At 39.5% G+C, this 15,315-nt stretch overlaps 1 protein-coding gene across 4 annotated transcripts in view; it reads left to right on the forward strand.

The window, feature by feature from the left end:
- xrn1 (5'-3' exoribonuclease 1) overlaps positions 1-15,315 on the forward strand; it is a 144,809-nt gene that overhangs the window by 17,776 nt on the left and 111,718 nt on the right. For all 4 annotated transcript variants that reach the window (XR_009516465.1, XM_059993792.1, XM_059993785.1 and 1 more), the window contains exon 3: positions 10,186-10,283. Coding sequence is in view for 3 of the 4 variants with exons in the window: in XM_059993792.1 (XP_059849775.1) it covers positions 10,186-10,283 (98 nt within the window). In the remaining variant the exon portion in view is untranslated. The remainder of the gene's footprint in view (positions 1-10,185; positions 10,284-15,315) is intronic.

The raw sequence follows: 15,315 nt of genomic DNA on the forward strand, positions 1-15,315 counted from the left end.
ATGACTAATGCCTGTGTTTTTGAGTCTTCAACTCCGCTAGGAAAGTTAAACGTCCAATGTCTGCAAATCAGTGAGACCGCTGGAGGCCTGGCCTTAGCTATCCTAGGGATAGAGTACTGTTTCTTTGTGTATGTGGATGGCTAGTAGAGAGGTAAGGGGCTTGTTTTACTGCTGTTGCCAGAATGTGTTCAATAAAGACATGAAAGGTACAATAGATTGTGTTATTAGTTTAGGCAGATTTGTGTTTGTCTATTATTGTGACTTAGATGAAGATCAGATCACATTTTATGCGTAATTAATGCAGTGAACCAGGGGGTGGGCCTTTGGGGTTCTAATGTTTTAACTGCCATTCATTCTTTGGGGCACTCTTCAGTTTCCATGGATGTCTGAAGAAAAAGTATTTTGGGATATATATTGTACACATTTCTTTGATATTAAATGGAACAATTGAACTATTGAATTGTACTTGTCAATACTGAGTACACCATTTGAGCAATCACAGTCTCGGTTCGAAGAAGTATGTGAACCTCTGGGGTAATGCCTTCTTATAAAACCTATTTGGAGACAGGTGTTCCAAGCAATGAGATGAGATTGGAGGTGTGATTTGTAGAGGTGTCCTGCCCTTTAAAAAAAGATGGGTAAATAGGGTTACTGACAGGGCCTGCTCTTCTCAAGAGAGATTTGTTTATGTGCACCATGCCTCAATGAAAACAACTTTCAGAACACCTCAGAAGAAAAATTGTAGAGATGCATGAAGCTGGAAAAGGGTACAAAAGCATTTTTAAAAACCTGAGTGTTCATCAGTCCACAGTGAGAGAAATTGCCTACAAAAGGAAGAAATTCAGTATTGCTACTCTCCCTAAGAGCAGACATGCTGCAAAGATCACACCAAGGGCACAATGTGCAATGCTGAAGAAAGTGAAAACGAACCCAAAGGTAACAGCAAAAGACCTGCAGAAACATCTAGAACTTGCTAAAGTCTTTGTTCATATGTGCACTATAAGAAAAACACTGATCAAGAATGGTGTTACTGGAATGACACCACAGAGGAAACCATTGCACTCAAAAAAAGCATTGCTGCATGTCTGAAGTTTGCAAAAGACCACCTGGATGTTCCACAACATTTCTGGGGGAGAGTTCTGTGGACAGATAAGGCAAAATTAAACTTTTTGACAAATGCGCACCACTATGTTTGGAGGAAAAAGGGCATTGCACACCAACATTAAAACCTCTTCCCAACTGTGAAGCACGGTGGAAGGAGCATTGTGGTTTGGAGCTGCTTTGCTGCCTCAATGCCTGGACAGCTTGCAGTTGGGGAACAATGAATTCAAAATTGTAATAAGACATTTTACAGGAGAATGTTAGGGTAGTGGTCTGTCACTTGAAGCTTAGTAAAAGTTTAATGCTGCAACAAGACAATGATCCAAAACACAAGAGTAAATCAACAATAGAATGGTTTAAAAAGAAGAAAATTTGTGTTTTGGAATTCTAAAGTCAAAGTCCAGATCTAACCTAATTAAGATGTTGTGGCATTGTCAACCTGAAATTATTAACCTGCTCAGTTGAGGAAAAACACCAGAGACATGAAATTACCTCTGTAACGGTTTTTATTCAGAGAGGAGTTCGCAGCCCCACGCACTTCGGGCATAAGGTAGCCAGCTCCCAATTTGTCAGTTTACCAAGGTCATACTTATACCCAAAAGCTGGGTACAACATTCGCAAATATGGTTACTGATTCAAATTCATCAATTGATTGGTAATTGCATAGCTAAGCACGCAAAATACTCGGAATAAGCATAGACGCAAGCATAATACTTGGAATAGGTATGGACGCAAGCAAAACACTCGAAATAGGTATATAGCTCAAAATACTTTGCCGAACACATTGTCTTGTGGTCGCAAGGTCCCTCTTCTTTGTGGTTGCCACATGCTGTCTGGAATCTTATTTTAGCTACCTCTTCCCAGTTCTACTGCACTTCCCCAATGACGTATCCTTTCCCTGATCCTGTCTACATATTTTGCTACACTTACCCCTCGCCCACCCCTTCTACACGTACCCCTTACCCTCTTCACATTCTCAGCATGACCTGAAGAGAGCTGTTCATGCAAGGTATCCCAGAAATATTGAAGAACTGGAACAGTTTTGTGTGGAAGAATGGTCTAAAATTCCACCTTACAATTGTGCAATTCTGATCAGCAGCTGCAGGAAACATTTGGTGGAGGTTATTGCTGCAAAAGGAGGTTCCACCAGTTATTAAATAACTGAGTTTCATATACTTTTGACAGCCTGCACTGTGAATGATTAAACAATGTGTTCAGAAAAGACATGAAAATTACAATTGCTGGTGTGTTATTAGTTTAGGCAGATTGTGTTTGTCTATTGTGTGACCACATTTTATGAGTACAGTACTTATACAGAAAACCAAGTAATTGTGACAAAGTAGTTGTAATACAGAAAACCAGGTAAACCATTTTGCCAAAAGGTTTCTTTATTACCTCATCTACCAGTTACACCGCTTTCAATGAATTATGGGACTGTATTCCCAGTTGCCTTTGTTTTACCACACTTCTCAGTGCCCTACAGTTCACTGTGTAAGACCTATCCTGGTTGGTGCCAGCAAAGTGCACCACTTCACACTTGTCTGCATTAAATACCTTCTGCCATAATTTTGAATCCCATCATTTTCTGACTGATGTGTTGAGTAGCAGAGAATACTTCAAGCTGGGGAGCTTGTCATGTTACATCTCCAACATGAAACAAAACATTTTACTGTAAATGAGAAAGCATGGTTGATAACATACAAGTGTCAAGGTATGATGTGGATAGAGCTTTTGAGTGTTATGTTACTTTTTTGTAAATAAAACTTAAATTCAGAATCCACAGGAGGCACCCATATTTAGGCCATGCTGGCCTATTGGAAGTACATTCCATTTAATCCTATTCCATGGTCTTTCTTTCAGTGTGGGTTGAAAATCATGTCTCTTCTTCGCTGACAATCGACTCAAGCACACCTCAAGGATGTGCTTTGCGCACTGCTTTACTCTTCGTACACTTGTGATTATGTGGCTCAGCACAGCTCAAACGCCATCTATTAATTCCCTCTGTCATATTTGTTCTTGGCAGAATCTCAGAGAGCAATGAGGAGGTATATAGGAGTGAGGAAGAATCACAGGTTGACTAGTATTGCAGCAACAACTGTGTACTCAATATCAGCAAGACCAAGGAATAATTATGAATTTCAGGCAGGGAAGTAAAGAGAACACACACCAATCTTTAATAAGTCAGCAGTGGAAAGGGTGAACAGCTTTAAGTCCCTGGATATCAACCTCTCAATGGATCTATCTTGGGCTTAGCACATTGATGCAGTCATTAAGAAGGTGGCTCCCTCTTCATTAGGAGCTTGAGGAAATTTGGTATGTCAAAAAAGTCTCTTGCAAAAATATATTATGGATTTCTGCAAATCTATGTGGAGAGTATTTTGACCAGTTGCATCACTACCTGGTATGGGGTTTCCAATGATCAGCATCACAAGAGCCCGTAGGGGATTGTAGACTCAGTCAGCACTATCACAGGCATGACCCACCAGCCATTGAAGACCTCCTTCGGGAGGCAGTACCTCAAGAAGTCAGCATTCATCATTGACGATTCTCACCATCTGGGACAAGCCCTCTTTGCATTATTCCCATCAGGGAGGAGGTATAGGATGTATACCCAAGAACAGTTTCTTCTCACTCTCTCCATCTATTTCTGAATGGTGGATGAACCCGTGAGCCCTTCTCTTTAACACTATTCATTTGCTCTTGTAACTTTGAGTAATTTTTATGCTTTGCACTCTGGTGCTACAAAACAGTAATTTTAAAGATGTGTATCAATGATATTAAACCTGATTCTGGTATCTAATCTTCTTTTGAAAGCTACTCTGAATCTGTATCTTTTGCCTTATTAAGATTCAACGTGCATTTATTATCAAAGTTTGTATGGAGTATACAACCCTGAGATTCGTCTTCCCTCGGATAGCCATGAACAAAAAAGTGCCATGGAATCCTTTCAAAGAAAATATGAAACAGCCAAATGGCAAAAAATACAAGTGAATAGTACACAGAATGTTAAACGTTAAACCGCAGAGTCCTTGAGATGGTTTAGGAATGGTCAATTCATTTCAGTTTAGCGCTGTGTCATTAATTGACCATAGGTCGCAGAGCCAGTCTGCCCTAGTCAAAATTCCACAAATTAATAATAAACAAGAAGTAACCAGAAACACTTAACATAAACTGCAGAGTGCTTTTAAAATGAGTCTTATCCATAAACTGGACTGATCAAACTTTATCCAAGACCAAAGGCTCCTGCACCTTCCTCTGGCAGTGGAGAGGGAGATAGGTCAAATGCAGACAGATGATGTTGAACACTCGATCACTGTCCACTCTCATCCTCGTTGATTTCAATCTTGCTCGATACTTTAGTTGGTGAGTTGATTGAGAATTGGAGCCAATCATAGGTTCATTGTCCACTATTAGGCTGCACACTGTGTTTTCAACTATGCCAAATTCCCTCAGAGATGACAAAATTGCCCGATCACTCAGACCAAAAACACATTAGTAGTTCTCTCTCGAAGTCTGAGGAAGACAAATGTGTTACGCAGTCAACGTCTGTGGGCACTCATATGACTTCTGAGGCCGAAGTCCGAAGCACAGATATGGTTGCAGATGCGGACGCCTTCCTGTGTCTTTCTTGACTCGCCTTGAGGCGCTGCATGCGTCGGTTTGCTTGGAAGTTGTTTGCTGCCTTGGAGCATAGATTGCGCCACTTGGACCAATCAGCAGCAGTGTGTTCAAGATCAGGGGGCTGGAGTTTGGCCCACTTAAGGTTTGACCTGAGGTTGTCCTTCTACCTCTTCCACGGTTGCCCTGCTCCAGTTCTCTGTAGATCAACTGACGCGACATTCTGGACTCATCCATGCGGATCACATGGCTGGTCCATCTGAGCTGAGCCTTCAAAACCTTATCAAAATGTAAATTACAGGCTTCGCTTGCACACTAATTAGTAGAAGTGTTACGTACCCTTGTCAGGTGACTGGGGTTGAAGCTATACTGAACTTGAGGTAATGGTCTTGTGATGGTGGAGTGATGTCATTTTCCCGCCAGTAGAGGTCATGTGACAGGTTTTTTTAACGGTATAAAAGGAGAACCCCTCCCTGTGAGGAGGGGCAGTTCGTGGCTGGATTTGCCATGTTGACTTCATGCCACTGCGTGATTTAATGTTATGACGCAGTTTAATTGAAAGATGAAGTTTTATCTAATGCCTAAAGTTTAAAAGGTCATTGCCAGCAGTTTCTGTATAATACTGCTAGTTGAGAATCAGTGGAGAGTGAAGATCGGAGTTCGGGAGTTAAAAGATCGAGGGAAATCGATTTCGACGGTGAAGCAGGTTCGACCTTGTTTGATCCTCATTCGGAAGGAATTCATTGACTGTTCTCGTGTTAATCCCTGTGAAATAGCAGAAAGGATTGGGAACAGTTCTGTAAAGGAAAGGTCAGTGCCTTTAAGCCATTCCTTTTGTCAGTCTACGTAAATTCTTTGTGGGAAAAGTTCGATTTGGGAACCGAAGCAACAGGACGTGAAAGAGAATTTAAATCGTCTTTTAAAAGTCTCTCCCTTAAATGGACTGTGAGCATTTTGAACTTTAGCTATACTACTTTGAAGAACTGTTTTTGCAACATCGCTTTAAGAACTGTTTAAGCTTCATTGCTTTAAGAACTGTTTAAGCTGCTGCACAGCAGCTGATTTCTGGTTACGTGAGTGGTTTGTTCACTTTTGGGGGGGTTTGTTTTCAGTTTTTAATAAACGTGTTATTTGTTATTTGTTGCTTGAATCCGTAACAGAAATATATTTCAAAGGATGTGAAGTTGTAGTTTCATGAACTGTCTGCAACAGTTGGTTGCTGGTGCCATCTTGCCATTGTATTCCAAAATATAATAAGCCATTTTACCCAATCACATTCTAATGCTATTGCTAATAGTAAAAAAGCTGTCTTGTCCCTTTATTAACGACTGGGAAACATTTTTATTTTCACTAGATTTCAATCATATTCTAAGGAGAACAATCTCATCTTTCACATTTTATCCACACAACTTGATCCTTGAAATGTTCTTAAAAACTGTGTTGGAAAGAACATGTTTATAAATGTGCTGCTTGCTCAGAATTAGATATACTGCAACAGCTGGGGCTAAACGTGTTTTGTACTCAATGTATCTATTAATAAAGTATCTTGTTTACTTTCTAAATGATTGAAACGAGTTGTCAGATGTAATGAGGGTGTGATCAGGGTTTGTGATATAACGTTGAAAAGATGAAAGATGTGGTAAATAAGTATTGAGAAGAGGTTTATGGAATGTTGGGATGCAGGGAATAGCAGGAATGTTGTGAAGTCTTAAAGTTATGTGAGTGTTCCATTTCGCATCCTTTGAATTTCTTTCACAACTTTTTGAAATGTTTGCAAAAATAAACAGCATTTGTCAAACTGAAGAGTCTTAGGGACAGGGGAAGTGGGAAAAAATAATGTGAAATTGTTAAAACTTGCAGAAACTATTTTTTTGAAATTAAACAGGGTTGGAAATGCTCAAAGTCAAGAACAATGAGTGCAGGGGGAGAGGTCATTGTTTGGGTTCGTGACCTTGCATTAATAACTGTACGTGATTGAAACAAGCAACACACAAAATGCTGGTGGAACTCAGCAGTCCAGGCAGCATCCATGGAAGAGAGTACAGTCGACGTTTCAGGCCATGACCCTTTGGCAAGTCTAGAGAAAAGCTGAGAAGTTGGTTTCAAAGGTAGGGGGAGGGGAGAGAGAAACACAAGGTGATAGGTGAAACCTGAAGGGGGAGGGCCAGCTGAGGCCCAGCACCAACTTAGACACCTCCTCTTACTTAGTTCTCGAACAGGACCCCACTAAGGAACACCAGGCCATCGTCTCCCACACCATCTTCAACCTTATGACTCTGAGGATCTCCCATACACTGCCACCAACCTCATAGTTGCCGCATTGCGCACCACCTGTTTATACCTTCTACCCACGGGTCCACAGACTCGCCTGCCCAGGTTGACCCATTGTTTTAGCTCGTTCCTACCCCACTGAACTTCTATCTGCTTGCCTTGACTCGGTTTTCTCTCCCCTTCTTCAGTCCCTTCCTACCTACATCCATGACACTTCACATGTTCTGGATCTTTCAATGATTTCAGGTTCCCTGGCCCCCATCACCTTACTTTTACAGTGGATGACAGGTCCTTGTACACTTCTATCGCCCACCAGCAAGGCCTCCAAGCTCTCTGTTTCTTTCTGGACACCAAACCCAACCCCTCTGTCTAGTGGAACTTGTTTTCACTCTGAATAATTTCTCCTTTGGCTCTTCCTGCCTCCTTCAAACAAAAGATGTAGCCATGGGCACTCGCATTGGTCCCAACTATGCCTGCCTGTTTGTTGGCTATGTGGAACAGTCAATTATCCAAGCCTATGCTGTTGACAATCTCGCAATTTTTCTACGTTACATCGACAACAGCATTGGTGCTGCTTCCTATACCCATGCTGAACTTGTCGACTTCATCCACTTTTCCTCCAACTTCCACCCTGCCCTCAAATTTACCTCGTCCATTTCCAACACCTCCCTCCCCTTTCTCACTCTGTCTCTATCTCTGGAGACAACTTGTCTACTGATATATTACAGACCCACAGACTCTCAGAGCTACCTGGACTATACCTCCTTCCACTGTGTTATTTGTAAAAACACCATCCCCTTCTCTCTGTTCCTCCGTCTCCATGGCATCTGCTCTCAGGATGAGGCTTTTCATTCCAGAAGGAAGGGGATTTCCTTCTTCAAAAAAAGTACTTTCCTTTCCTCCACCATCAACGTTGTCCTCAACTACATCTCTTCCTTTTCACGCACACCTGCTCTTGCCTCATCCTCCCACCACTCTGCCAGGGATAGGGTTCCTCTTGTCCTCACCTACAACCACACCAGCATCCACTTCCAGCACATAATTCTCCACAGCTTCCACATCTTCTCCACACCGTGCACCCTCCCCCCCCCCCCGGTTTCTGCAGGATCACTTCCTCATGGCTCCCTTGTCCATTTATCCCTCCCCACTGATCTCCCTCCTGGCATTTATCCTTTCAAGTGGAACAAGTGTTACACCTGCCCCTACCATTCAGGACCCCAAAAACTTCACCTTTCAGTCTGTCGGGGTCATATACTGTGTCCAGTGCTCACGGTGTATCAGTGAGACCCAATATAGATAGGGAGACCACTTCACCAAGCACCTGTGCTCTGTCCACCAGAAAAAGCAGGATCTCCAGTGGCCATTCACTTTAATTCCACTTCAGTTCCCATTCCGATATGTCTGTTGTTACGTACCCTGTAACTGGGTGTCTTACCAGCAAAGATAGAAGAATCCGTTAGAGTCTGGTGGTACTATTTTCAAACCATGTTTATTAGTAAAATATACAAATCAATATCAACAATGCAAATATATAGATAATACATGTTAGCAATACTAAACCTAAAAGTGTGGATATAATAATAATCAATAATAAACAAGCTCTATCGACATCTAGGAGATAATGAATTGTCATATGTGAATATAAAGTTCAGTTCAGTTCATACATGCTGAGGTAGTTGTTGGTTCTTGTGTTTTAATCGGTAGAGAGAGAGCGAGCAAACAGTGACAGCTACAGTCAGGCAAACCTTCCTTTACGTTCTTGATCCGTCGATGTGTTGTGGCCATTCAGGTATGACCCCTCTGTCCTTCAGCTGGACCATTCTCCTGTGGTGGACTCGTCACCCAGGCAAGGGTGGACACACACACACAAGCCCCCACCAGCCCTGCTATAACACTGTGAGTTAAACTGACCGATCCTTTATTCAGTCCCCGATGCCCCACACCTTCTCATGGGTTCCAACACTCAAGCAGTGCTCAATAGTGTGTCTCCTGGTGTGTCTGAGGGGTGTCTCCCCAGACCTCACTTTTATCCCCACTCACGGGGTCTCAGGTGTCGATCAGTTTTGAATGGCTTAGTCCATCAAACCAGCCACTCCGGCTGTCCACTGAGGAATTTTAATGAACAGAATGGTCCCAAGTAAACAGCCCTCTCCGGAGCCATAAGTCTTTCAGGAGTCATAATATGGTGGGTCAACAAGTCTCTCTCTCCTCTCTTATCAGTAGCAGATGTTCCAGTCCAAGTATGTTTTCCCTTTGTCTCTCTTTCTCTTTCATTAGCAGTGTGATAACAGTAGCAGTTTGTGATTCTCCCAGGGGGGATGGGAACATGGGCAACTCTGTATCCTTCTGCCCATCAGAGCTGTTCATCCTTCGTAACATTGTCCATGGTCTCCTCCCCTGCTGAGATGAGGCCACACTTGGGTTCGAGGAACAACACCTTATATTTTGTCTGGGTAGACTCCAAGCTGATGGCATGAACACTGAATTCTTGAACTTACAGCAATGTACCCCCCCCCATCCCCTTTTCCCTCTCTCACCCTTTCAGCTTATCTCCTTGCCCGCCCCTTCTGCTGCTCCCCCCCCTTTTCTTTCTTCCATGTCCTTCTGTCCTCTTTTATCAGACTGTCTCCTTCTTCACCAATTTTCCAGCTTTTTACTTCATTCCTTCCACTTCAGGTTTCACCTATCACCTTGTGTTTCTCTCTCCCCCCCCCCCCACCTTTTAAATCTACTCAGTTTTTTTCTCCATTCCTGCCGAAGGGTCTCAGGCCAAAATATTGACTGTACTCTTTTTCCATAGGTACTGCCTGGCTTGCTGAGTTCCTCCAGCAGTTTGTGTGTGTTGCTTGGATTTCCAACATCGGCAGATTTTCTCTTGTTTGTAATGATGGAAACAAGCTCCCTTGCATGGACCAATGAGCAAAAGAGATTTAAGTTGGAAACGGCTGCTCAGAACAAAGTTAGAAGGTCCTAGAGGATGGAGATTAGGGATTATTTTTGATATATTTGAATATGATGGATGCATGCTAAACCCAGTATCCTACTTTTTTGTCTGCTTTCCCGTTCTGTATTTTTTTTTTTGCACATGGAAAAACTTGTCAGGTGTCTATAATCATTACATAGACACTTTCCCTCAGAAATTAGTGTATTTCCTTTTCATGTTTCAACATAATTCCACGTTGTTTTTGATTGCAGATCAGCAAAGGAGGCAGAAGAAAAAATTAAAAAGGCCTTGGAAAAAGGAGAAAGCCTTCCAACAGAAGCGAGATTTGACTCCAACTGCATCACCCCAGGTATCACGTTCAGCAATAGCTGCATTTTCCTCAAACTAAATACCACTATTTATTTATCTATTTATCTGTCCAGCTATCCCTTTAGAAATACCACATAGTATCAGGCCCTTTCAGCCCAATGAGTCCCCATTGCCCAATTATACCCAAGTGACCAATTAAAGTACTGACCCATATGTCCTTGAAATGTGAAAGGAAACTGGAATATCCAGAGGAAACTCACGTGGCCAAAGTGAGAACATACAAAGTCCTCATGACAACAGCGGAAATGAACACAAATTTCTGGTGCTCGGATAGCATTCTGCTAACTGCTATGCTACCATGCCACCCTGATATAGAATTGAATAAAATAAGATGGTGTTATAACTATGTAAATATTTAAGTTTTTGAAGTTGTGGTTCATTGTAGTTTGTTTCCAGAATCTCAGAAAGAAAAATATTCTTTGCTTTGAAAATCCATCATCAGTTTTCATGAACATAATTTCATTTATCTTTTGTTATACCAACAATACCTTACTGTGTTCATTTCCTAAGCCACACCCATCTCATCTGAGGCTACTAACCTTTGTACTTTCTGGTGTTGTAAAATAGAGAAGTTATCCTTGTCCTAATGCTAATCAGTGAGGTTTAAATTTTTAGTAGACTGAAGGCCATGGCTTATTTATAAATAGCATTATCAGAAAGACATCAATGGGCTGTACGTACCCAAGAATCAACCTTCTTGAAATAATAGAAATTTAAAGTTCTTTATTTTTAAATGAGTATTATTCAATGTTGATGCTATGTTAAATCTCTTGCTGATTCCAATTGCCCTTTTGATGAGGAGAAAAATCAGGAAACTTTAAATTATAGACTTTTAACTAACTTACATCATTAAAATCCTTTAATAAGGGTTAACGTTCCCAGAAGATTCATCAGTAAATCCTCTGTTCAAAAAAGCATAAATTTACAGGGTTTGAAAATACAAAGCACTTAAGTTCAAAAATTATAAAGAATCTATGTAACGATAAATAGAGCAAAAAAAATGCTGCATATACTGGAAATCGTAAGCTAAGAGCAAAATTCTGAAAACATTTAGTAGATCAAATATCATCCTTGGGGAAGGAAACAGTTGGTAATTTGGATCAAGAACTCATGATCAGAACTGCAGAGACAATTATGGGAGTTGTTTGGAGAATAGTGGGGATGTCTGGCAGAATAAAGCTCCCAAGGTAACAATGCAAAAATCGGCAGTAAAAGGCAAGAGAAAAATAATTGAAACAGAATTGTACAACCACATCTTTAAAGAACCACAATAGGTCTACATTGGATGCAATCTCACTAGCTCTATACTCTGCCTTTGATCACCTGGACAATAGCAATACTCACATCAAGCTGCTGTTTATTGATTACAGCTCAGCGTTCAACAGAATTTTGCCCTTAGTTCTAATCAACAATTTGTAAAACCGGGCCTCTACCTCCCTCTGAGCACATTTACATGGAGTGCTGTCACAGGAAAACAGCAACAGGGACTCTCATCTCCTAGGTCATATTCTCCTCTCACTGCTGCCATCAGGAAGAATGTACACGGGCCTCTGGACCCATACCACCAGGTTCAGGATCAGTTATTACCCCTCAACCTTGACTTTCTCAGCGGGAGACCATAGCCAGTATGCATCAGGAGTAACATCTCCTTCTCATTGACAATCAACACTGGTGCACCTCAAGGTGCATGCTTAACCCACTGCTGTACTTTCTCTGCACCCTCAACTGTGTGGCTTGGCACAGCTCAAACACCAAGTATAAACTTGCCGATTACACAACTATCATTGGCAGAATTTCAAGTGATGACAAGGAGGTGTACAGGGGTGAGATAGATCAGCTGGTTGATTGGTGTCACAACAACCTTGTACTCAGCATCAGTAATACCAAGGAATAGATTGTGGACTTCAGGAAGAGAAGTCAAGGGAACACACACCAGTCATCATTGAGGGGTGAGCAGTGTCAAGTCAATGTGTGCCAACATCTCTGAAGATCTGTCCTGAGCCCAAGATACTGATGCAATTATAAACTACACAGCAGCTATATATAAATTTGATGCAACTTGGTGTGTCATCAAAGACTCACAAATTTCTACAGAGGTACTATGGAGAGCATTCAAACTGCTTGCATCAATGTCTGGTATGGAAGGGCCTCTGCAGAGGATTGGAAAAAGCTGCAGAAAGTTGAAAATTAAGCCAGCTCTTTCATGGGCACTAGCCTCCCAGCATCGAGGATACCTTGAAATAGTGATGCTATTTTCTTGAGGCCCTCTACTTTATCAATAAGGATCTCAATCATCCAGGACAATCCCTCTTCTCAGTCTACCATCAAGGAGGTACAGGAGCTTGAAGATACACACTCATTAATTCAGGACCAGCTTATTCTCTCTGCCATCAGATTTCTTTTCCTTTTTCAATCTTTTTATTGAATTTCATATATATAAAGGGAAACATAACATAATATAAATAGGTTATAAATGCATTAGATTTAAAGTTAAATTTATAATAGGATAACAATATCTTATTTAATATCAACCAAGGAAAAAATTTATAATAAACAATCAAACCTATTTTGATTGAACATGAAAAAGAATAAAAATAGTCATCAAAAGAAAAAAAATAAAAATGCACAAAGAAAAGTATATTAAAAAAAAATAAACCTAAACTAACATGGGCAATAATACCAGTTTATATGAGTATGATAGTGTCAAAAACTCCGGAAATCCATACCAGAACAAGAATAAAAAGAGAAAAGGTCCGGAAGAGGCCAAATTAATTCATATGAAAGTGTCGAACGGTCCCCAAGTTTCTTCAAATTTAATTGATGAATCGAAAATAGTACTTCTAATTTTTTCTAAACTCAGACAAGAGATAGTTTGAGAAAACCACTGAAATGTGGTAGGAGGGTTTACTTCTTTCCATTTTTGTAATATAGACCTTCTGGCCATTAATGTTACAAAGGCGATCATTCGTCTAATTGAAGGGGAAAGTCGACAACCATCCTCATTTGGTATACCAAATATTGCAGTAATAAAATGAGGTTGTAAATCAATATTCCAAATTGAGGAAATGGTAGCAAATATGTCTTTCCAATAGTTATGTAAAGTGGGACATGACCAAAACATATGGGTCAATGAGGCCACATCTGAATGACATCTGTCACATCTGTCACATTGAGGGTTAATATGAGAATAGAATCGAGCAAGCTTATCTTTAGACATATGAGCTCTATGTACGACCTTAAATTGTATTAAAGCATGTTTAGCACATATAGAAGAAGAATTAACCATTTGTAAAATTTTTTCCCATTTTTCTGTTGATATATTATATTGAAGTTCTTTTTCCCACTCTTGTTTAATTCTACCTGATATTTCTGGTTGTATCTTCATAATCCTATTATAAATAAAAGCCACTAATCCTTTCTGACAAGGATTCAGGGTAAAAATCATGTCTGAAAAATCTATCAAAGTTGAATTGGGAAAGGATGGTAAAACTTTATATAAAAAAATTCTAATTTGTAAATATCTAAAAAAAATTAGATTTAGGTAAATTAAATTTGTTGGAAAGTTGGTCAAAAGACATCAAACTACCTTCAAAAAAGAGATCACGAAAACATATACCTTTCCTTTTCCATATGCTAAAAGCTTGATCTGTTAAAGAAGGTTTAAAAAAGAAGTTAAGTAAGATAGGGCTATGAAGAACAAAGTTTTTCAGAGTAAAAAACTTACGAAACTGAAACCAAATTCGTATTGTGTGTTTGACAATAGGATTGGATATCTGTTTATTGAGTTTAACTAAATCAACCGGAAGAGAAGAACCAAGAATGGAGAATAAAGAATATCCTTGTGCAACATTACATTCTAAATTTACCCACTGTGGGCATAATGGTGAATCCAACTCTAGTTTCCAATATATTAAGTTTCGAATATTAGTCGCCCAATAATAAAATCTAAAGTTAGGTAAAGCTAAACCACCATCTTTTTTAGATTTCTGTAACTGTCTTTTACTTAACCTGGGATTTTTATTTTGCCACACAAATGAGGAAATTTTTGAATCAATGTTATCGAAGAAAGATTTAGGAATAAAAGTTGGTAAGGCTTGAAATAAATATAAAATTTTTGGTAAAATCATCATTTTAATAGCATTAATCTGACCAACTAATGATAAGGATAAAGGAGACCATCTAGTAGTAAATTGTTGAATTTGATGAAACATGGGTAAAAAATTCAATCTGAATAAATCTTTATACTTCTTAGTAATTTTTATACCTAAATAAAGTTATCAGTAACAACTTTAAATGGTGTCCTGTCATTCAATAAAGTTTGCTCATTTAAAGGAAATATTTCACTCTTATCCAAATTTAATTTATAACCAGAAAAACTACCAAATTGAACCAACAAAGATAGGATAGTGGGAATAGACCTATCAGGATCAGTAATATATAACAACAAGTCATCAGCATAAAGTGATAACTTGTATAACTTTTCATTACGAGTAATACCAAAAATATTAGGAGATTCACGAATAGCAATGGCTAAAGGTTCTAATGCGAAATTAAATAATAAAGGACTTAAGGGACAACCTTGTCTCGTACCACGAGATAATTGAAAAAAAGAGGATCTATAATTATTTGTAAGAACAGAAGCAATAATTTAATCCATGATATAAAATTAGAATTAAAATTAAATTTTTTCAAGGCATTAAATAAGTATGTCCATTCAACTCTATCAAAAGTTTTTTCAGCATCTAATGAGATAACACATTCTGAGATAGTGGGTGAAGAAGTATAAATTATATTAATCAATTTTCTAACATTAAAAAAGGAATACCGATTCCTAATAAAACCAGTTTGGTCTTCTGAAATAATCTGTGATAATACTTTTTCTAACCTAATAATTAAAATTTTTGTAAGAATCTTAGAGTCTACATTTAATAGCGATATAGGGCGATAAGATGCACATAAAGTAGGATCTTTATCTTTTTTAAGAATTAGAGAGATAGTAGCTTCATAAAAAG

This window comes from Hypanus sabinus, chromosome 2, assembly GCF_030144855.1.
Source record: "Hypanus sabinus isolate sHypSab1 chromosome 2, sHypSab1.hap1, whole genome shotgun sequence".
In the NCBI taxonomy this organism is placed as follows: Eukaryota; Metazoa; Chordata; class Chondrichthyes; order Myliobatiformes; family Dasyatidae; genus Hypanus; species Hypanus sabinus.